The sequence below is a fragment of the Prionailurus viverrinus genome, chromosome A1 (genome assembly GCF_022837055.1).
Source record: "Prionailurus viverrinus isolate Anna chromosome A1, UM_Priviv_1.0, whole genome shotgun sequence".
Taxonomy (NCBI): domain Eukaryota; kingdom Metazoa; phylum Chordata; class Mammalia; order Carnivora; family Felidae; genus Prionailurus; species Prionailurus viverrinus.
The window spans coordinates 211,682,165-211,706,129 of NC_062561.1; the positions used below are offsets into that span (position 1 = coordinate 211,682,165).

Genomic DNA, 23,965 nt, shown 5'->3' on the forward strand with positions numbered 1-23,965 from the left:
ACAGAGAGAGACAGAGCATGAACGGGGGAGGGGCAGAGAGAGAGGGAGACACAGAATCGGAAACAGGCTCCAGGCTCTGAGCCATCAGCCCAGAGCCTGACGCGGGGCTCGAACTCACGGACCGCGAGATCATGACCTGGCTGAAGTCGGACGCTTAACCGACTGCGCCACCCAGGCGCCCCTGGGCAATCATATTTTTAATTACCAAGAATTTTTCTAGTGTCCTGGCAACTCAGTTTGTGATGGCAACCTGTTCATATATTATGGACGTAATATCCTTTCTGTTCTAAGGACACTAACAAATTATTTTTTTAAGTTCTCTTTCATTTCCTGCATTATTTCTATTTCGTTTTTCCAAGGTCATCTATTCTGTTTGCTCATCTGGTCCTTTTCCTTACTTGTATTGGTTTTCCTCAAATATCTAATGATCTTACATTGGTCATTCACATTTACGAGTGAAGGTTTAGGTTGACTTGTATGGAGACTTAGCATGATTTTCCTCTGTAGGTGTGTGAGTCTTCTTTCCCCAGCAGACTTCTCCTAGGGGTTGACTGCATGCTTTGTATAAGTGCCCTGGTTGTATTGACAGTCTTTTGGGTTCATGGATATAAAGCAGACAGGCAGCCTGAAGATATCCTCCAATTACCACAAAGGAGGACTTTGGCTATGGAAGGCTTCAGTACATTTCTTTCCAGTCTCTTTCTGGGTGGAAGGGGAAAGGGGACGGTCTCAGGTTACTTTCAGCTCTACTTCTCTTTCTGGGCCCTGTTTAGAAGACTTTTCCAAGCAGATAACCTACATTCTTAAATTATCAGGATTTATCCTGTGGATAAACATTACTCTTCCACATGCAGTTTTCTCGTTAATACATGCTGGTTGTCCGTGTTACTCATCTTTATTGATGCCAAATTTCTCTTACTATGGTTTATTCCACTCTATTGTTCAGATTCCACCCCCCCCCCCTTTTTAAATCTTCTTAGAAGTCCTCATAATTTTTCATCCAACGATGGCATGTACATAAAGGTGACACTTTAATGAGCATCACCTATATTTTTTACTTACCCCTTTGTATGACTTTTCATATTTTCTGAATAGATTTTGAAGTGTGTGCTCAGCTTGTTATTTTAATTAGTCTTTTTTTGTAAGTAAGTTTAAAAGTTCCTTTCTCTATTGTCTTCTTTAAATGTTTTTTAGGATTTATTATCTACATGGGCTTACTTTGGAAAGCTGACAGTGAAGAAGTGTATGTTTGCTGACAGCTGATGTATGTAATATACAAGAAAACATACCAGGAGTTTTATTTAATTGTACCAATAACACTTAAGTCTAGGTAGACTGCAGAGTTCCTGGGAGAGCTTCAAGCTCCTCTGAATTGAGAAACAATTTAAAAGATCAGAAGTAGAAGGTTGATTCTTTCTTGATTTACCCAACTGGACCCCTGAGACAATGAGCAGGATCCTATATTCTGACCCTTCCATCTTCTTCAACCTCAGTCGCTTTGGGTCCTCACTGTGCAACAAAGGAGTGGCTTTGGTGGCCCTGGTTCTGACACAACTGTTCAGGGAGTCCCCACCCTACAGCTCACTAGGTGCTGTTGTTATTTGAAGCTACATATCAATGAGCTACAAAACCTGATCCTCACATGCCATTCATGAATGCCAGAGAGATAAGGAGTGTGTGTGTGTGTGTGTGTGTGTGTGGTTTGGGAGGCAGGAAGTGGTTGTAGTCCAACAGTCAATATTTATTGACTATCATGAGCAGGCCTCTGAAGTCATATATGTGGGAATATAACGAATTCCTAGATACCTTTTCTCCAATGCCCCGCCAAGGAGCTGAATTTATATTAAAACCTCTCCCATTCTTGAAAATACAACCTGTTCCGGACTGAATGTTTGTGTCCTCCCCAACCCCAAATTCAGATATTGAAATCGTAACCTCCAATATGATGGTGCTAGGTGGAACCTCTAGGAGGTGATTAGGTCATGAGGAAGGAGTCCTCCTGAATGGAATTAGTGCCCTCATAAAAGGGACTCCAGAGAGGTCTCTCACCTTCTTCCCACTGTGTGAGGACACAGTGAGAAGTCAGCAGCCTGCAGGCCAGAAGAGAGCCCTCACCAGAACCCCACCATGCTGGCACCCTGATCTTGGACTTCCAGGCTCCAGAACTGTGAGAAATGAATTTCAGTTGTTTATAAGCCATCAGTTTATGATACTTTGTTACAGCAGCCCCATAACACACAACCTAATTGCTTTTTTAATCGAAAGTTTAAAGATAAAACAGTAATAAATTTTTTTAAGTGGTATAGAAGGGAACATCTGTACGGTTGAGAAGTAGTGAGTAAAATGACCATCTGGTCCTATTTAAAAATGAGTGTGGCATCTTCACGTAAGGCCCAGCCTTACGTGGCTCTCCTCTGCCACAGAGGTCTCTCTGAGCTTAATGATCATGCCCCTTTGTCAATAGCAGATGTTTCTGAGTGTAGCCCAATGTGGGTTTGTTTGTTTGCTTATAAATGGTATTCATGTGCTGCTCCACAAATATAGTATGAATGTTAACATTTTCCATCTTTGTATATGTTTTATAACATAGAGAGTAAAAAGTTAAATAGGAAAAGAAATGTGGAGAGCTTCTCTCCACGTCCTAATAAATCACATTGCCCATTCCTTGTATTCTTTCAATCAGGTTCATTAAAAGTAACTATATTTAAAATTTTTAATCATGGAAATTAAATATATATATATATATATATATATGTAGGAATATATAAATGAAGGAATAATATGTCTCATGTGTTCACTTAGTTTTAATAAATATCAATTTATGGCAAGTCTTTCTTATGGGCAGGGGGTGGGGAATTCCAAGAGGCTTTTATTGAGATAAATTGACAAAAACCAAGATTTTATCAACCATTTTTTTCTGAACCTTATAGACTCAGCAGAGACTCTGGTCCATATATGTGTACACACAACATAATACATCCCAACAAAAACAGAGTCCCACTGGAACACTTGCCAATTAACAGAAAGCCAAATTTCCCTGGCCCCAAATGTTTTTAAAATTTTGAGTCCCCACTGTACACTTTTCAGTGGAACTGATCCCTTATGGCTTAGGACATTGGGATTCTATTCCTATTTTTACTGAACAAAAAATACATTTTTCAAATTTTAGCCTTATTTGAAGAAAGGGAAGTGACTTTGTTTTCTCCAGGCACCTCTCCCCTACAACCACTAGTTAAAATACAGTAGAATTTATGGCAAGTCTTATTTTGTCTATACCCTCCATATCTCCCTCACTCAAATTATTTTGAAGCAGATTCCAGACGTATATTATGGAATATAATGCATTATACTCCATTTAATTAACATAAAAGAAAATGAGTGAAAGAAGAAATAGAGAGAAGGAAAAAGAAGAATGGAAGGAAGGAACCAACAAACAAACTAATGGAAGAAGGAAGGTATGAAGGAGGTAGGGAGGGAAAAACATAGTTCGGTGATTACTTTATTCCTGTGAATGTAAATTCATATCAAGTAACAAAAGTTTGGTCTGGTGCAAGTTAATTTGCTTTATTTTGGAAATGATCCCAGTTAATGAGTGTTTACCTTCAAAGAGTTCAGTTCTGTTGCAAACCCATTGACCTCATGCCCATGTACTTCAAACATTTTTAGGTGGAATTCAGATTCTGTAGGATCATTTGATCCTACCCAGATGGTGGACATTATGGAACCAGAACCACCGTACTCCAGTTTCCTTGCCACTTAAAACAAACAAAATAAAACTCTGCATTTTTCTGCCCTTTGGTTTTATTTTGTCTTGTTTTCACTTTGGCTATAAAGACAGAAAAAATGTACAGCTACAGAGATTAAATACCAGCACATAGCAACCCATAGGAGAATAATCAGGTAACTTTCCTACAACTTCAGACACAGATAAGCATTTCCTGAGCTCACTAATACAAGACCCCATTCTGAAGACATGGGTTTATTTTGTGCTGAGGCCAAGGCTATTTTGCTAACTGACCTTGGACTCTGCTGACCTCCAGAGGGAGCCCTGTTGCAGCCAGATCTGAGGCTCATCTGTGAAAGGGCCAAAATTAATTTTGCTTCAAATGCCAAGGCAATGTTTATGGAGTGAGGCAATATTTCTGATAACCAAGACCCGAATGTTGATGTTCAATGGATTAAAGATCAATGGTGGCAATTTCAGAGTGTGAGCACCTTGAATAGGTAAGCAGTTTGGTGCTATGCCAGTGTCACCTCCTCAATTCATAGAGAGGAACAAGCGTTCAAGCAGAACAACCTCTAATACAACCATTTGCATCTCCCATGTTTTAACAAATAGCAATTATGGGAATCCAGCCAACTGTGCTACCTGAGAAATTCTTTGAGCTAAAAACATACAGTGACTTAGAGTAACACAACTCTAGACAGCCACAAAAGCCTGCCTTGATGAGCTTTATGATAAGCATGTTACATAAGCCATTGTGAGAGCCTGAAACTCTACATTCTCGTCCACAATGTCTTTGATGGAAGGAAGCGTGATCTTAAAAAAAAATCTACCATGGAATGTTATAAAGGAGCAGAGGATCTGTTATTTAAAATCAATAGAAATTCTAAAGTCGTAACACTAGTTCATGAGTACTGAACTAAAATGGCCATGTAATAATCCCTGCAGTGCTTTGGGGGTTGTAGTGAGGCTCTGGCCAGGGCTTCATGGTTTTCATGTTTGCATGTTAGGGGTCTTTTATCCTATTCTTTGAGGATAAGAGTGATAAATGTAATACTGCTGCTTTTTACTTATACTTTTCATTCAAAGCACTCTGAACACTTTCAAAGAGTAGATATACACTATCATAAACACTTTTGAAACAAGGCAGGTTATTAATTAAATAACTCACTTGCATACTAATGTCCAAGGCATATGTTCCTGCTTCTTAAATATGGTTCAACTGAAAAAAGAAAACTCGCCTATAAACTTAGGACCATTCATATTATTTAACCAAGCACTATGCTTTCTGAGCTATAAGTTCTAATCATAAAATATCATTTTTCCCAGTATCCATCCCAAACGCAGTCGTTGAGAAGATCAATTATTTACCTGTAACATGCCATTCAACAGTGGCATCTTTTTGACATCACAGCGAGTTGGTAAGGGAATAAGCTCGAGTTTCATAGAAATTCTAACTCATCTTTAATCAAATTGCAAATAAAAAATGCCAAATATTATTCACTTGTTTTTTGACCCAACCAGACTTCACTTTCTACACTCTGACTCTTTGCTTTTATTTACAAGCAAAAAGCAAAGTATAATATGCCCATTATGAGCTACTAACTTGGTAGTGTTTCTGAAAAATAAGGGTATGGCTTATTATAACTGATTCTAACTATGGCTGATAGAGCTGATATTATTTTACATATTCCTATTACATATTACTTTCATCTATCCTGGCTTTTTTCCAGTGGAAATTGGTGAGTCAAAACAGTCTCCTCCCAGAGCAGAAATGTGACTCGATATGCTGTGTAAGAACCCAGGAGTCTTTGTAACTCAAGTAATCAACCACAGGGTCACTGCCCAGGGCTGACTCAATAATGCACAACAGTGGGACATAGAGGAACCAGGCAGTAAGTCTCCCTGGGGATTGTCCCTATTCCCTAATGTTGTGGCACTGGAAACTAAGTTTAAAGCATTCTTGTTTTTGGTGTCATCAGCCCTCAGGAGAGATATAATGAATGAAAGAATGAGCAAAGCAGACTATTTAAGCAGGTTATGCATGTTTACCTGGACAAGAGGACTTTATAAATATTCCATCTAAAAAAATCATATATTTATATAAAATATAAACCATGTTTAAATATATATATGTATGCATATATATATTTCAGACACCACCCGTACCTCCAACATTGCAGCTGGGAGTCAGGAATCTCTATGACATTCCCAGAGTAATTACAGTGCTCAGCCAGGTTGGAAAATCAAGGGCCTAGATTTTCAGATACACTCCCAAATCCTACTCATATCTTTTGTTTTAAATCTATTTCTTTCTCCTCAGGCTATAGCCAAAGACAAAACAGGAATCTCCTTATTTTCTCAAGTCTTTATATTCACAGAATAAGTATTGAATAACCTCTTGCATTGTTTACCAAACATTTGTTTCATTTGACAAATGAAGACACAAACTCAGAGATGTTAAGTACCTGGTTCAAGGTTACACAGTCCACTAACGGAGCACCAGGGCTGGAAGTTAGCTGTTTTAGCCTCTGTGGTCAGCTGACCATTCCTTTTCCCCCTTCTCTCAGCTTTACATCCAAGCGTAAGAAGAATGGAGGCATCTAGGGGCTTCCTTGAAAAATCAGGCATAAATCAGGGTAAATGTAAGATATTAATCCCCATGCAATATTTTCTCTCAGACAGAATCCTACACAGTGAAAAAGACTTATGAGACATATCAACCAAAGACCATGTGTAGACCTTTGGGTCCAGTTTGAACAAAATGTAAAAATGTTTTGAAATTATTGATAATGATTAAATCCAAGTGATGGGCACATAGGGCTTATTATGCTATTCTTTCTACCTATTCATATATATATATATATATATATACACACACACACACATATATATACACATATATATGCATATATATATACACATATATATACACATATATATATACATATATATACACACACACATATATATATATATATTTAAATTTCTCACTATAAAACCTTTTTTTTAAAAGAATCCATTTCTCTCAAGGGCTGACTTACAGTTTTATGGGTTATTTGACTTACCTATATAATAATATGCTTATCAGTGAGGTCCGCAACTTGATAGAATGTTGATAGCTTTATGTCACTCTGGAAGAAAATGCTTCAGCCTTCTGCCATGACTGCTGTGAAGCAGGAGATAAATGCCAACCGTTAAAGCAGAAACTATGTTTCTCTAACAATTGGAATCTCTTTCAAAGTAGCTAAATACTTCTATAACCTGTTGTACTGTGAGGGGCCCAAAACAGGTAGACTATTAAAATAATAAAGGTGGTTTAATAAGTCATGGCAATGATGAAAGAACAATCACACATATCACAAGGGTTTTTATAAGTCAGAGTATGTTTGGGGAATTGTTCATCGCTCAAAGTGGAAGGAGAACACCCGTCCAGATCCGGCAAAGAGGTAACCTTCTAGTTAGGGTTTCAAGCTTAGCACCAATTTCCAAGTGCGCCCAGGAAGCTGTGGAGCTCAGACTTTGAGGCTAAGCACTCTGCCTTTCTCCTTCATCCTGGCCCACCACCTCCGTTCAGAATCTACAAAGAGCTGTGGAATCTTGAAGGGCAGCATCTAGTAATGTTCATTACAATTTCAGGGGTAACAGCTTGAGTTAAATGAAAGGTGTTTAGGGTTTGTTTTTAAACAGTAATTAACTATGCTATTATTTCAATGAATATTTCAATGAAATATGCTATTTCAACACAAGGAACCACTGGAAATCTCTTTGTTTTGTGACCTATAAGTAGACATGGAGAGTCTAAAGGGAATCAGAGGTAGATTTCTGGGAAGATAATGTTTTATGTGTTTATTTGTCTTCCAGAACTCCAAACAGTTGTGTTGGCAGGCAGGCTGCTCTATAACTGCCCCCTTCTGAAGACTCAGAGGTGTTTACAGAAACTGAAAGTCCCAGCAGTATATTTCCATGAGCTCATTACCAGTTCCGCTTATACCCTTCAGATGTTGCATGTGCAAATGAACATCCATGCAGTATAAACCCCTGCCTTGAGCTTTTGTTCTAATTACAAAGTAGCACAAGTCAGAAACGTGGTGACTATAACATCAGAGCATCTTTTTAGAATCTGCTTTGGTCACTATTATTCAAAGCAACTCCAATGCCATTTCTTGCCTGCCTCTTTATGCTAATCAGCCTAGCTCCCTCGGCCCCTCCTCCTTCAGCTTCCTTTAAGAACTGTTCACTTTCAGCTGTCACAGAGGGTAACTCAGACCAGGCTTGGAAATCACTGGATTTAACTCAGCAGCACTTTTTAAATTTTGTGTATCTTATTCTAGCAGTCCTCTTGAAATACTAGAGGCATTAGGTTTCGTGTCAGCAGATGGGTCAAAACATTGCCAAAACTGTAATTGGTTAGAAATAGTTACTTTGTAGGATTTTATACTGTAGAGGGGAAAGCTTCAAAGTACTTTGAAATGAAAGACGAATTAAGCTGTGCTTTTATCCAAATGAATTGGCATCTTTGTATGTAGGGGAAGTTATATTGGTCAATATTTATTTCAAGAATCATGACTAGAAAGCACTTGGAAGTTTATTAGAGAAGTAAATGTTTTACACTCAAAGACAGGATCTGCATGTACCTCTGTGGCTCTGGGTGTCTGGTGAAGACCATTTTAGGTGACTAACCAGGGGAAGGAAATGTCCTAGTGATACTGGAACCACAGCCGTATTGCCAGCACCATGTCTACTGCACAGAGAAAAGACAGCAGGCACCTGTTTAACAGTTTTTATACCTGTAAACTGAAGCTTCCAGAAGACCAGCAACAGCAAGGTGAGTCAGCCAGGCTAACGCGTTCTGTGACCTGGCCATTTGCATTCCAGGAGGAATGGTAGGCTGGGGAAGTGCCTGGGGAATCTCTGGTTTGCAGATGCTTTATAATTTTTGATTTTTTTTTTTAACTCTGAGAATAGACATAATAGTAATGCATTAGGGTGAGTTAACTTGGGTTCACTCCTGGTTTTTAAAGGACTATGGGAGACTATCAAGAATGCTATTCCTTGGACTTGTCCTTCTGAGGCTTATGTGCTGAGACTTCCAGCCACTGTTGTTTTTCTAGAGTATGCTATATTTGTGTAATTCAAAACACCCATCCAGGGAAGGCTAAATCAGCTACAAGGGGAATTTGCTGAGATTAGCTTTATGTTACACTGGAACTGTCTTCCCTGTCCTGCCACTAATGGCACACTTTTGGATTGAAAGTTGAAGCCTAATTTTGCCTGGATCTCTGACTCACTCACTTGTGGGAAAAATAAATATATTCTTGGCTCTTTCCCTGTTACGATGTAGGAACAGCTGGAGAAAGACAGTGAAAAGTGTCACATTTCACATGATGGGCACTCATTCAGACTAAGCTATCTACCTGGCAGCCATTTTCACCATCAGTCTTTTTTAAAATTTCAAATCCACTACCCAGCCAGCTGCATCAATTAGTGGCAGATGGCTGACATGAATAGACAAGATGATCTTTCCAACCCATTCTGGCACGGACAGCAAAGGACACTTGAAAAAAAGGCAGGGTGCTGTCACAGATGACATCATCACTCCCCAGAGGTTAAGGATTGGCCCCGGACATTTCTAACTTGCCCTTAATAACCACTGATGGATCTGTCTATGTAGGGATCTAGGCTGCCAGCTCTTTATTTACTTTTCCACAGACACGGTTTTAGATTTTAGTGGTGTGGACAGAGCTGGCTAACGGGCTGAAACTCCCATTTCCAAGGTGGCACCTGTGTGCTAACATTTGCATGAAGGTGTCAGGCCACTTTCTTGCATTAGTTCCTGGACTTCACGCTGTACAAGGCTTACCATAGTGGGGGCAGAAAATACTTTATAATAAATGGAAACAGCAAAAACTTTTGAGACCGTTCGGTATCATCAGGGCTGAAATAAGTCATTTTAAACTAACTGCTTTTGCATGTAAAGTCCTGGAATGTGCCAGAGTTTAATCATAGCACTATAAAAGTTTTGCTCTTCTGTTAGTAAACCCTAGTCCATCATAGGTTTTTGTTGGCTGTTCATTTTGTTTGAAATGTTTAAAGCTACTTCCCCACTCCAATTGCTAATGTAATATTCATTATATAAAATATGCCAGGGGGAGCATAGAGGAGATGGTTAAAATCACCATCCAGACAGTGTTGTTCTTAACCCTTTAGTGCATAGTCTTCCAGCCTTTTCTTCTGTGCCCATGTACAACGTACTCTTTTGCTTGATTTTTAAACAAAATAGAGTTATTTTATATATAACATTGTATGAACTGCTTTTTAATTTAATAATTGATTATGAACAAATTTCCATGTCATCATTCATGCGCATATATTCTTCTACAACCTTATTTTAGCTATTCATTCATTCATTCATTCATTCATTTAAATTTATTTTTGAGAAAGAGAGAGAGCATGAATGCATAAGCAGAGAAGGGGCAAAGAGAGAGGGAGAGAGAGAATCCCAAGAAGGCTCCACATTCAGCATGGAGACCAACACTGGGCTCGATCCCATGACCCTGAAATCATGACCTGAGCCCAAATCAAGAGTCCAGTGCTCAACCGAGTCACCCAGGTGCCCCTCTGCAGCCTTGTTTTTAGCAGTTGTATGCTCTTCCTTAAATGGATGTAGTAAAATTCCTTTAGGCAATTCTCTATGATTAGACATGTATTTTATTTCTATTTTTTCCCTTTTACAAACAACATTGTGTTTAACCTAAGCAAATGGATAAATCATTGCAGAGGTAAGATTATTTTCTTGGGATACATTCTTAGTGGTGGAATTGCGAGGTCAAAGGATATATATGTTTTTTTAAGATTTTTGTTGTTGTGGGGTTTTTTTGTTGGTTTGTTTGCTTATTTTTTGACAGTTGGCCCTCCAATCAGCAGTATAGGGGTATATTCTCAGTAATATTGGGTATTATTTTTATTTTTCCCCAATTTTCAAAGTGGAAAATACTATGCTGCTGTGGTTTTAATTTAAGGCAGGCTGTCTTAATGTTCTCTTCCTTTATTGGCCATACCCAGAGGAGACTGGAAAAATCATTATGATGACATACTTCCCAAAATACCAAGAAGACTAGAAGTCTAGTCTTTTTTTCTCAGACTGAAGCTTTTGCCTAGAATATTTTGAAAGCAACCATATTCTTCCACAACTGAGTCTCAAAATATCAGTCCCCAGAAACCACAATCCATAAGGTTGTAAAGCACGTGAATGCAATTGAGAACAGCATTCAACAGCATTGACTGCTACAAGAACTGCCATCTAGAGATCTGAATTGACAAGTGACACTGGGCAGTGTTTGCCATGCTGCTGAGTAGCATTCAGTTACTCTTCTGGAGTTTAAAAGTATTCATTGAGTATAGTGGCCTTGATTTTTTTTCCTCCAAGCTACATTTGCACCTTGCTGCTATGCAAAGTTCAGCAGAGGTCCAAGAAAGCAAAGCGATTGGTTTCAGAGAGTGAGGTCTGGCTATGGATTTGTTTATGGAGGCATTCTGAGTTTGTGGCTTTGGCCTACCCCTCCCCCCAAACCACACCAAAGTTCCAGCTTTTTAATATACAGACCATGATTAATTGACATTTAACTCCTCAGAGGGCATAACCAGATTCAACACATAGGTACTTTCTAACCCTCCCTGCTATATGCTGAAGTGCTTTATGTTATAAAATTGTACTTTTGGGGTGATCATTTAGATAAAAGTCACTTATTGTTTAGCAACCATCTGAACAACGACTATGCAAAGCACTGTGCCAGACATGGTACATCAGTTGAACCAAGCCAACTAAACTATGGTTTCCAGTCCCCATAGTATTTACATTCTACAGCAGCAGATGCTAAACAGTCCAGCACAGGAATCCAGTAGGCTTCTCTCCCTACTTGTTGCTGTCTTTATAGATTCTTCTGTGATAGTTCAAATCCATTTATCTGTAACATTGATCTGAGATCACATTTATAAACATTAACTTATATGTCTACAAAGCCTCAACAAAGTTCAGTTCACATTACATGTGCTAGGGAGTCTTAACCATACTTATGTTTTATAAACCATATTTATGTTTATATACTTTAAAATTCACAAAGTAAATGTTTAGAATGCTTTAAAAAATTACACAATTCTCAATACATTATCTTATTTAACTCTTACAATAGTCAGGTGAGGTAGTGTATTAGTCAAGGTTCTCCAGAAAAACAGAATCTCTAGGATGTGTGTGTGTGTGTGTGTGTGTGTGTTTATAGATAGACCAAAATTTATTTTAAGAGATTGCCTCACACAATTAGGGAAGATGGCAAGTCCAAAATGCACTGTGTGGGCCACCAGGCTGGAGTCCCAGGCAAATTGCTGACCAACATTACAGTTGAAATCTGAAAGTGGTCTGCTGGCAGAATTCCCTCTTGCTCAGGGCAGGTCAGTCTTTTTTATATCCAGGCCTTTAGCTGATGGATGAGACCCACCAACATTCTAGAGGGCAATCCGCTTTACTCACAGTCCACCAGTTTAAATGTAAATCTCATCCAGGGGCATCTGAGTGACTCAGTTGGTGAAGTGTCCAACTTCAGCTCAGGTCACAGTCTCACAGCTTGTGAGTTTGAGCCCCGCATTGGGCTCTACACTGACAACTCAGAGCCTGGAGCCTGCTTTGGATTCTGTGTCTCCCTCTCTCTTTTCCCCTCCCCTGCTCATTCTCATATATAGCTATCTCATAAAATCCATGATTTTTGAGATACAATGTTTAACTTTTTTTTATTGATCCATATCAGAGAAACTTCTCTGCAGATATTCAAGATGCATTAGTGTTCCTTCTGATTTTTCTTGTTCTGACACCAACTGGGTGTACTACAATTTAATTAAATTCTGTCATTATCCAGAGTTAATGAAGACTCCAGAAGTTAAGGGCTCAGTCTCAAGAGACCGATCCACTTAAATGCTAGCTACAAATTTCAGGTGTCTCCAAGCCACCTCCATTTCTGCCTGGATGACTACAAATTTAAGGCTTCCCACAACTCTCCCAGGTTTGAAAATTTGCTGGAATGACTCACAGAACTCAAGAAAGCCCTATACTTATGATTACCATTTTATTATAAAGGATACAAATGAACAGCCAGCTGAACAGATACATAAGGCAAAGTGTCGGGTGTTTCTGAGCACATGGAGTCAGGGTATCCCACTCTCTCAGGATATCAGTAAGATCATCAGCCAGGAAGCTCCAGTAAGCATGGTGTCCAGAGTTTCCACATGGGATTTCACTACATTTGCATGATTGATTAAATCAGTGACTATGATTGAACTCTGGCTTCAATCTCTCTTCCCTCTCTGGAGGTTGGAAATGGAAAGTAGGGCTAGAAGGTCCAACCTTATACAACCTTGTTCTTTTTGGTGTGGCCAGCCTCTCCCTTGAGTTTCTTCGTTAGCATAACAAAGACAAATGGCCATCAGTTAGGAAATTCAGAGGGTTTGTCAAGCTCTGTGCAAGGAATGGAGAGCTAAAACCAGATCTATTCTTTATTACATCACATTTTGGCTGTCATTTTCAGGATGAATTCTTTTCTTAATGTTAAGACAGTTTCCTGCAAGTCAAGGAACACAGATTAACGCCCTCAACCACTTATTTATTCAGTACAGTTTTTACCAAGAGCTGGGAGCTATATTAGACACCAGAAATGCAAGTTTTTCTGCCCAAGTTTATTTTCTGTCATGTGCTTTTTTGAGGAATTCAGTAATAAGAACTCAGCTAATGATACTTTTTCAACTTTTTGGGTGAAAGAAAAAGTGATTTGACTCCATAATATTGTGACCCTGCTGCATTAATCCTCATTCTGTGTATTTTGGCCACACTCCTCTTGAGGGTTCCAGAAGGCACTTAATTTAGCTTTGAACTTAGTAAATATAAATATAAAGGCTAAGTGGGGCATGTTTACTGTGAGACCAAATTTGCTCTGAGTCTAAACCATAAAACACAAATTATATTTAGGTTGCCGCAAATGCACTATTTCCCTTGAAAATACTCTGTGAACATTTATGAATATACTTAATTTAGAACACTTAAAAAATTTAAGTGCTAAGGAATGAAGATACAACCATGAGAAAGGAAACCCAGTGGTGGCAAACAATGAAATAATGCCTTTTATATGAAAAGATAATGTGAGATACACACATTATGCTTCTCAAAATAGATTTGTATTAGCTTTCCTTCTTTGTGATTCTAAAACAGTGAAATGGCATAGACAACATGACATCTTTTGGGTGATACATGGCTAAATAAACCAGGATCAGAGGAAGGAACCCTGCACATATTTCTGTTTTTCTTCCACCAAAAGGGAACCTCAAAGTGGCTCAAATGAGTTTTGTTCTATCTACAAAACCATTACTCACATTTAAAAAAAAAATTTTTTTTTAACGTTTATTTATTTTTGAGACAGAGAGAGACAGAGCATGAACCGGGGAGGGTCAGAGAGAGGGATACACCGAATCTGAAACAGGCTCCAGCCTCTGAGATGTCAGCACACAGCCCGATGCGGGGCTTGAACTCACGGACCGCGAAATCATGACCTGAGCCGAAGTCGGCCGCTTAACCGACTGAGCCACCCAGGTGCCCCCCCATTACTCACATTTAAAGGCACAAATTGGTGGAAACAAATCTAGACCATTTAAAAATAACTAGAAAGGAGAGAACTCATTCTACTAGATTTGATTGTATTCAAGCTCCCACTCAGTGCAGGAATTCTTTCCACTAAGCTTTCTTAATAGATGGCACATTTATGACGATCTGAAATATATATATACATATATATATAATGGTTTAAACTCCATTTTCCCACTTCACACTCATTAGGATGGCTACTATCAAAAGAAAAAAAATAGAAAATAGCAAGTGTTGGCAAGAATGTGGAGAAATTAGAACTCTTATACACTGCTGGTGGGAATGGAAAATAGTGCATCTGCTGGAAAATAGTATGGCAATTCCTCAAAAACTACAAATAGAATTACCATGTGATCCCGCAATTCTACTTCCAGGTATATCCCCCAAAAAAGTGACAGCAGGGAATCAAACAGGTACTTGCACACCGATGCTCATAGTAGCATTATTTACAATAGCCAAAAGGTTAAAGCACATCTTTCCATTGACAAGTGAATAAACAAAATGTGGTATATATATATATATATATATACACAAGAAAATATTATTCAGCCTTAAAAAGAAAGTAAATTCTGATACATGCTACATCATGGATGAATCTTGAGGACATTATGCTAAATGAAACAAGCAAGTCACAAAGAGATGAATACTATACGATTCCACTCATATGAGATTGCTAGAGTAGTCATTTTCAGAGACATAGAGCAGAATGGGGGTTGCCAAGGGCTGGGAGGGGGAATAGGGAGCTATTATTTAATGGTATAGAGTTTCAGTTTTGCAAGATGAATACGTTCTAGAGATTGCACAATAGTGTGAATCAGTTAGCACTATTGAACTCTGTGCCTAAAAATGATTAAGATGGTAAATTTTAATGGTATGAAAAAAAATTTTAAGCCATTACTGGCCAAAGCCATCCCTAATTATGTTTCTGAATTTGGGCTTAACAAAACAAAACAAACAAAACAAAACAAAACAAAACAAAAACAAAAACAAAACAAACCTTCATTTTTCCTATTCCTAAAATAGGAACCAAAACTAGAAGGAAATATTCTGCTCATCTCTGATTCCCAAAAGCTATTTCTTTGAAAACATTAATAAAATTAAGCTCCTAATTTTTACAAAAAAAGAAACAAAACATTACCAATATCAGGAATGATATAGAGTGTCATTATAGATCCTACAGCTATTAGAGTGATAATAAAGGAATATTATCAATAACACTGTGCCAGAAAGACACCAAAAAAAAAAAAAAATTCAACAGTCACTCACATAAAAACTCCAAAAGGATTTAGAATAGAAAGGAACTTCCTCAACCCAAAAAGTACATTTTCCAAAAAACTGACAGCTAGTATAGTGCTTTCATTGTCAATGAAAGACTTAATACTTCCCTACGAAGATTGGGAAGCAAGAAAGGATGTCCACTATAGTCACTTCTATTCAACATTATGGAATAGGACTGAAGGTCTTAGCCAATGTACTAGGTTAAGAAAAAGAAATAGGGGTGCCTGGGTGGCTCAGTTGGTTGAGCATCTGACTTCGGCTCAGGTCATGATCTCATGGTTTGTGAGTTCAAGCCCTGTGTTGGGCTCTGTGCTGACAGCTCAGAGCCTGGAGCCTGCTTCTGATTCTGTCTCCCTCTCTCTCTGCCCCTCCCCCACTCATGCTCTGTCTCTGTCTCAGAAATAAATAAACATTAAAAAAATTTTTTTAAAAAAAGAAAAAGAAAAAAAATAAAAGTTTTATATTTTGGAAATAAAGAGGTAAAACTATATTCACAGATGAACAATAGTTGGTATAGGAAAAACTTTAGGAATCAATTAAAAGAAAAGAAAATACTACAACTAATAAGTGAGTTACCAAGATCACAGATAACAGCATACAAAGTCAGTATACTAAAAACAACTATATTTCTATATATTAGCAAAGAATAATTGGAAGTTGAAAACTTTTAAGTATTCTTTTAGTAGTACATTTTTTATAAAAAAATAGTAAAGGAGTTATTAGCAAAAGATGTGCAAGACCTGTACACTTAAACATTGTAGAGAAAAGCTAAAGAAGATTGAACTAAATACTTAAATTGGAAGGTTCAATTTATTAAGATATTAACCCTCCCCAAATTGATCTAGAGAGTCAAGGCCATCTCAATCAAAATTCCCGCAGACTCTTTTTTCATTGACAAGCTAATCTTTAATTTATAAGGAAATGCAAAGGACCTAAAATAGCTAAAATCTTGAAAAAGAAGAACAAATTTGATAACTTATGCTTTGGATTTCAACATATAATAATCAAGATGGTATAATATTGGTATAAGCATAGAAAATTTATTATTGAAACAGAAGAGGGAGCCCAGAAATTGACTCACTCATTTTTGGCCAGTTTTTGACAAAGATATCAAGATAGTTCAAAGAAGGAAAAGATACTATTTTTTGTAATACCCCTGGAACAAATAGCCCTCATTACCCACCTCACACAAAAATTAATTTGAGATGAAATATGAAAACACAGAAGCTTAATCTGTAAAACTTCTAGAGGAAAAACACGGGAAAATATTTTCATAAATTGGAACAGGTAATTTTTACAGACACAGAAAGTACTAACCATAAAAAATAGATAAACTGGACTACCAACATTAAAAATACTTGTTTTTTAAAAGATTACATTAATACAAGAAAAGAGAAACTGGGAGATGAGTGCCTGAGTGGCTCAATTGGTTAAACCTCTGACTTTGGCTGAGGTCATGATCTCACAACTCGTGAGTTCAAGCCCCATGTAGGGCTCTGTGCTGACAGCTCAGAGCCTGGAGTCTGCTTCAGATTCTGTGTTTCCTCTTTCTCTGCCCATCCCCCTGCTTGTGCTCTGTCTCTCTCTCAAAATAATAAACATTAAAAAAAATTTTTTTTAAAGAGAAACTGGGAGAAAACATTTGTGATATATAGATCTGGAAAAAAAGCTTGTAATCAGAATATGTAAAGAACTCAATATAAACAATTTGATTAAAAAATAAGCAAACAGTCTGTCAGACACTTTACAAAAAGGACATATAAATGTCTAAGAATCACATCAAAAAACGCTCAACATAATTAGTCATCAGGGAAATGTAAATTAAAACCTCTGTCAGATATCACTTCCCATTCACTAGAATAGCTAAAATTAAGAATGCCAATGATACTGTGTTGCAGAGACTGTAGAGCAATCAGAACTCCTATGTATTGCTGTAAAGTGATACGACCACTTTGGAAAATAGTCCGGCAATTTCTTTTATCGTTAAATCTACGCCTACCCTATGATAACCAATCACATTCTTAGTTATTTTCCCAAGAGGAATGAAAAGCAAAAAGCTTAGAGAAGAATGTTCATGGCAGATTTTATACCTATGAGCTCCAACATGTGAACCACTCAAATGTACATAAGCCGGTAAATGGATAAGTCAACTGTGGTATGTCTGTAGACTGGAATGTTATCCAGGAGTAGAAAGCAGTAAGTTGCGGTTACACATAACCACATGGATGAATCTGAAACTGTACGACATTTGGGGGGTGAAGCCAAGAGGCTGGTCTATGGGGTGAAGGACCAAGGGCTTGGCACATGTGCAGCTCATACAGCAGTATGCTGCCACGCATGGGCTGGTAAACTCTGGCAGTAGCATAGACTCTAACCCTTATGCTGTGTGATGGAAGGCCATCTCCTGAGGATGCTGTAGACATCTCAGATACAAAATTCTGCTAGGGCAACTTCAAGATCCCTTTCAAAACCAGGATTCTGTGGTTTGCCCCCAATTCTTTCATTCATTTTGATGTCTCCTCAACGGTGTTGTGCAAGTTCTTTGGGAGCAGTAAACTGGGTTTATACTGGGAACCACTCACAGCACTACATGTCACCTGTAAACAAGTCATATTTTGTCATATGTCATCCTAACCCAAAAACTCCAGAGCCTGTGCTATAGCCCGAGTTTCCTTCCTCTCATGTGGGCTCATTTAAGTACCTGGAAACGATCTGAGTGATGGCTGGCCCTTGAACTCAGTTTGTCATTCAGTTTTAAATGTGTTGCTATTCGAGTCACCAATTGATCTGTATGTAAACCGCTCACCACATCCAAATGTCTCCCAAAAGGGGTATTTAACTCTAAAACAATAGGTAAGAAAATGCAGCAGTATCAGTGCAAACACATCAGATCAGAGCAGGTGGCCTGCTTATTGGGCTAGCAGTTTTCACTGAAATTTAAATATTTGCATGATATATGTTTCTTGAACTGCACAAAGTGTGAAAGATTGCAATGTACCACTTTTGGAACTGGGCCAATACGGCCTTGGAGAGATGATTTAGATTTTAACAAAATAAATAAGAAGTATCAAAAACTCCAAATTAAACAGAGGCTAAGCAATAGTCATTATTATAACTCACTTTTTTATTTAAACTGGGGACTCTATTCAGAATAAAGTGCTGGCTCAAAGTGATCATTATATTAAATCATTAACTTGACTTGAAATATTAACATTTAGGCCAGGTAAATTTCACACCTGACTTGCTTTTTAATGAAATCTATTGGTAAAGCTAGCATAATAACCAAAGGCAGGATTCAAAATGCAGTAAATACTCATATCCAGTAAAAAGCTGCATTCCTTCTACCCAATGACCAGATATCTCACCCTGTGTAGATGGTCAATAACTAAGCACGAGGTCATAAGAGTGAGATCTAGATTACTGACAAGAGATGATGATAGTCAGAAGATATCTTTTGATACTAAACCAACATCAAAGAGCATGAAACATGCATCTGTGAATTGGGCCAGAAGGAGACAGAGGCTAAACTGTAACTGATGAAATGGAAACTGACCTATATACTCGAACGGGAGAGCGAAAAGATTTTTGTAAGTCTCCCGTATCACTGCAGAATAGGCTTCAGGTCCTGAAAGAACCCACAGCTAACAGGACACAAGTTCCTTTCCCTCAGCAGATGCAGAGAAACTACCAAGTCTCCAGACATGACAGCTTAGTAACTGGATTGTCCCTCTTGAGTAGGAATCTGTAATCACTGGTTTCAATAATGGGCTCCAAATCCTTTCTTGTTCTGATAAAAGGAAGTAGTTCATAACAAGAAGGTATGTTACCATCTGGAGAAAAAAGAGTAAAGCAGGGAGACTTGATGGAAAAGGACCATTTTGGTCTAGGCCTGTCTGTGTTAAACTGTAGTTGACTTGCAGAGAAATGAAGTCACAGATAAGGATTTATGTGTATGTGTGTTTTTATAAATTGAGTGTGGGTAAGACATATACCAGAGCTATAGATTATGAGGGTCTGTTCGTTCAACAAGACTGACTTTGTCATAAGGAACTTCATGTATGAAGTATGGATTCAAGTGTGGATTAGTTTTGGTATTAGTTGCCATTTTTCTTCCTGAAAATTGAATACGCTAAAATTAATTAGTAGAGGTGATTGTTTGATCGTAGGATGAAGCAAAGTAGATTTTGAGGGACTTGCAGAAAGCTCTAGCTACAAATAAAAAGAGAAAAAAAGCATAAAGATTTAGAAAACAAATCTTCAAAAAACACCCATAATAGATGTGCCGATGTCTTTCTAATTTTGTAAACATTTCTTACATTTGAAGGTTTAAATTCACAATATTGTTATTGTCTTTTACTTTGCTCGTAGCAGGCTATTAATGTTTATTTAGTAAATCAATACTTTTTCCCCAAAAGTTCATCCAAGTGATTAATATTCCCAAATTACTGAGTGTTCGAGCTTTAAACTCCACTTAGGGCAATGGATCTTCACATAACTGAAAGCAGAGGAGAGAAGTGACTTACTCAAAGTTAATAGCTAATGCAAAGAGCCAGTACTATACTTCTACATTTGTTTGAGAATGTTATGAAGAAAGGGCCAGCATAATAAAAAGTATCTACAATGCATTAAAAAAAAAGACAAAATAAACTTGAGTTGTACCTTATTTAAAAATACCCACAGAAAGAGTATTTACTTGTGTAATAATCTTAGTATTAAGCAGGTAGAGAAAATGATGAGTATATGAGGGAGGGGAAGGAGAAACAGGAAGAGGGAGGAAGGGAAAAGCGCGGAGAAGCAAGGAACCAGGAGCTAGAGAGAAATATGCAGCCAATTGAGAGCAAAGAAAGGAGAAGAAGCAAATGAAGAAAAGCTGATTTAAAAAAAAAAAAAAAAAAAGGTCCAAAATGTGCTACATACATACACTGGGATATTATTCGGCCTTAGAAAGGAATGAGATTTTTCATACATGCTACAGCATGGATGAACCTTGAAGATATGCTAAGTGAAATAAGTCAGGTACAAAAAGACACAGATTGCATGATTCCACTTCTACAAAGTGTCCTAGGGCAGGTGGATCCACAGAGTCAGAAAGCAGAGTGTGGTTTGGTGGGAATGCAAGCTGGTGCAGCCACTCTGGAAAACAATATGGAGGTTCCTCAAAAAACTAAAAATAGAACTACTCTACGACCCAGCAACTGCACTACTAGGCATTTATCCATGGGATGCAGGTGTGCTACATATGCACCCTCATGTTTACAGCAGCACTATCAACAATAGCCAAAGTATGGAAAGAGCCCAAATGTCCATCGATGGATGAATGGATAAAGAAGATGTGGTATATGTATACAATGGAGTATTACTCGGCAATCAAAAAGAATGAAATCTTGCCATTTGCAACTACGTGGATGGAACTGGCAGGTATTATGCTAGGTGAAATTAGTCAATCAGAGAAAGACAAAAATCATATGACTTCACTCATATGAGGACTTTAAGAGACAAAACAGATGAACATAAGGGAAGGGAAAAAATAATATAAAAACAGGGAGGGAGACGAAACAGAAGAGACTCATAAATATGGAGAACTGAAGGTTAGTGGAGGGGTTGTGGGAGGGGGGATGGGCTAAATGGGTAAGGGGCACTAAGAAATCTACTCCTGAAATCATTGTCGCACTATATGCTAACTAATTTGGATGTAAATTAAAAAAATAAAAAATAAAATTAAAAAAAAAAAGAAAGTAGAGTGTGGTGACACAGGCTCTGGGGAGAGAGACATGGGGAAATAGCACTTCGTGGATACAGAGTTTCAGTTTAGGATGATGGAAAAGTTCTCAAGATGGACCGTGGTGATAGTTACGCATCAGTGTGAATATACGTAATGTCACTGAACCGTACATTTTAAATGGTTAAAATGGTAAAATGTTATGTATATTTTCCCACAATAAAAAAAAAACACTTAAAAGAAATGAATTGATTACAGGATCTCCTCTAATCCTTTCTTTTGGACTTATCACAATAGTTCACTGATCATGCAAACTTGAAGGAAAGAAAATGAATAGATTTAAAGACTTGGTCTCAGTTTTCTTGAGAATTCTTCAAGTCGTATACATTTGAAAAGTGAAAGTTTTTCTCTTATAGTTTTCTTTAGCATGATGAACAAAATGTTTCTGGTAAGGCTTACAAATTGCTACCTGGCCTTGACTTCTGCCAAACTAGCTCTCAATCAATGCAATAAGGTATCTGCGGCCCCGGCATTGCTATATTCCTGCTCATTTCTGTGCCTGAGGGCCAGCAGGGCATTTCAGTGACGATGAATGGCCGCCTGCCGGCTTCTGTGAATTCCCAAGAAGAGAATGAGGTCTGGGCCTTCTGGGCTTGTGAGCGCCTTGGGTGGGCGGTTCTTGCTCCTTTCTTCTGGCCTAGGCCTCCAACATCTTGTTCTCAGGGGAACAACATCCATTTAGTCTTGTGGAAACGAGAAAACAAGGAGCCTTTTTTTTCCTGCTTGCTCAAAGCCTCAGGACAAAGAGGAATAAGGAAAAGAGATTTGGAATTAGAAGAAGCTGCAATCAAACTTCTCCATCCGGCCTGTGTCCTTGGAATCTAGGAAGGAATTTAAAAATAGTGTGTTTCTTTAGTGAAGAGGAAGAGCTTAAATTTATCTGAATTCAATGTATGAAGCTACGCTTCAGCCATATTGATTTATTAATAGTCTATGTGAAGAGTCACTTCTTACTAATATGGTATTTTGTGTCAGAATCACCTCTTTAATTTTAGCAGTACAGAAATGCTAGAGAATTACTTAAAATAAAGAGATACCATTTTAAACCTGTGCATGTGCCTGGTCAATATTAATCTTCAACATGTCATAAAACCTTGACTATATTTCTGTTCCCCCTCCCTCAGCAAAATGGAGAGACCCATTTCTAACATATGGAAGCAGTTTCACACTGCAAGTTATTCCGAGGGGAAAATATGTGATTCATAAATGCTGTCAAATGAAATATGTATTTCCAAATGGTACCAAGTTGACCAAGCACATCCTACGACAGATTCCACATCTTTATTACCCCATATGCATAAATGAAAGAACAGTTTAGAGAAGGGCAAACAGCCCCTTGTAGCATCCTCCATCCGGAAGTCCCATGTTTGTTGCTGGGACACATATTCAAGTAATCAAAGATTGCAAGTAACCTTATCACAACATAGCTTTATTTATAAACAAAATAGCACCTTCAAATTATGGAGAAATGGGTATGCTCTGTCCAAAGTAATACATTCGTCTGGGTTATTTTCGTCAGTGGCTGAATATATATATATATATTGACAAGAAGATTTTAGATGGCAAGGTTCACCATGCCATTTGCCTGCCGACATTCCAAAACAAACCTCTTTGGTCAGAATACGAAGAGAAAATGGTGAGACCAAGTGAAGCATCTTACAGTGTTTACAGAGGGCAAAACCAAAGTGCAGCTAGACTGACGCAGTCTGTGGCCACATCTCGACGAGGCTTTTACAAACCATGGAAACAGGAGAACCCTCAGAGCCCAGGCACATCACAACTTCAGAAGAGAGGAAGCTGTCAAGTAGTCATTTAACTCACAATGGAAGCCAGGAGGGACCCTTTCTTACAGGAAAAATCTCTCCCGTGCTTTAGTCCCTAAATATTAGCTGTCTGGTCTCAGGCACATCCTGTAATTTTAGAGGCTTTCTTTTCTCATAAGCACAAGGGACTAATAACCTACTTTTTGAGAATCCTATAATGCAGTAAGAGCGGCAGCTTACTGAGCATTTCGTACGTGCCAGGTGTTTTACCTCCGTTACCTTGCAACTCTGTGAAGTATGTTTTATTATCTCCATCTTACAGACAAGGAAACCTGGGCTCAGAAGCATCAAATGCCCTGCCCTGGCTTATTATTAGTAAATTCAGGAGATGGAATTTGAATCCAGGTCTCTTTTCCACCAAAGCTTGGATTTTTTAAAACCACGCATTCTGGACCTTAGTAAGCATTCATTGAGTCACCAAAAACCAATATATTTAAATCTGTCTTACAATAGGTAAAGTAGGATGGAAATGGAAGTCTTTAAATTACCCCAGTGCATAAAAGAAGCATCATGGGAGGTCACCAAGGTCCAACCTTTTATACTACTTCTTAAGGTCATATTAAGTTAAACAAAAGGCATAAGGATAAAGATTAGTCGTGACATGCATAAGCATATCATATAGTAGCTACTGTCTTTAAGAATGAAAAAAAGAAATAATTTAAAAAGTCGGGGTGCCTGGG

At 38.0% G+C, this 23,965-nt stretch overlaps 1 protein-coding gene across 1 annotated transcript in view; it reads left to right on the plus strand.

The window, feature by feature from the left end:
* The first annotated feature begins 7,987 nt into the window (after positions 1–7,987).
* Positions 7,988–23,965, plus strand: part of RANBP3L (RAN binding protein 3 like) — a 46,307-nt gene continuing 30,329 nt past the window's right edge. Inside the window, exon 1 of the mRNA XM_047861668.1 lies at positions 7,988–8,552. Within this exon, the coding sequence (XP_047717624.1) occupies positions 8,462–8,552 (91 nt within the window). The 5' untranslated portion in view covers positions 7,988–8,461. The remainder of the gene's footprint in view (positions 8,553–23,965) is intronic.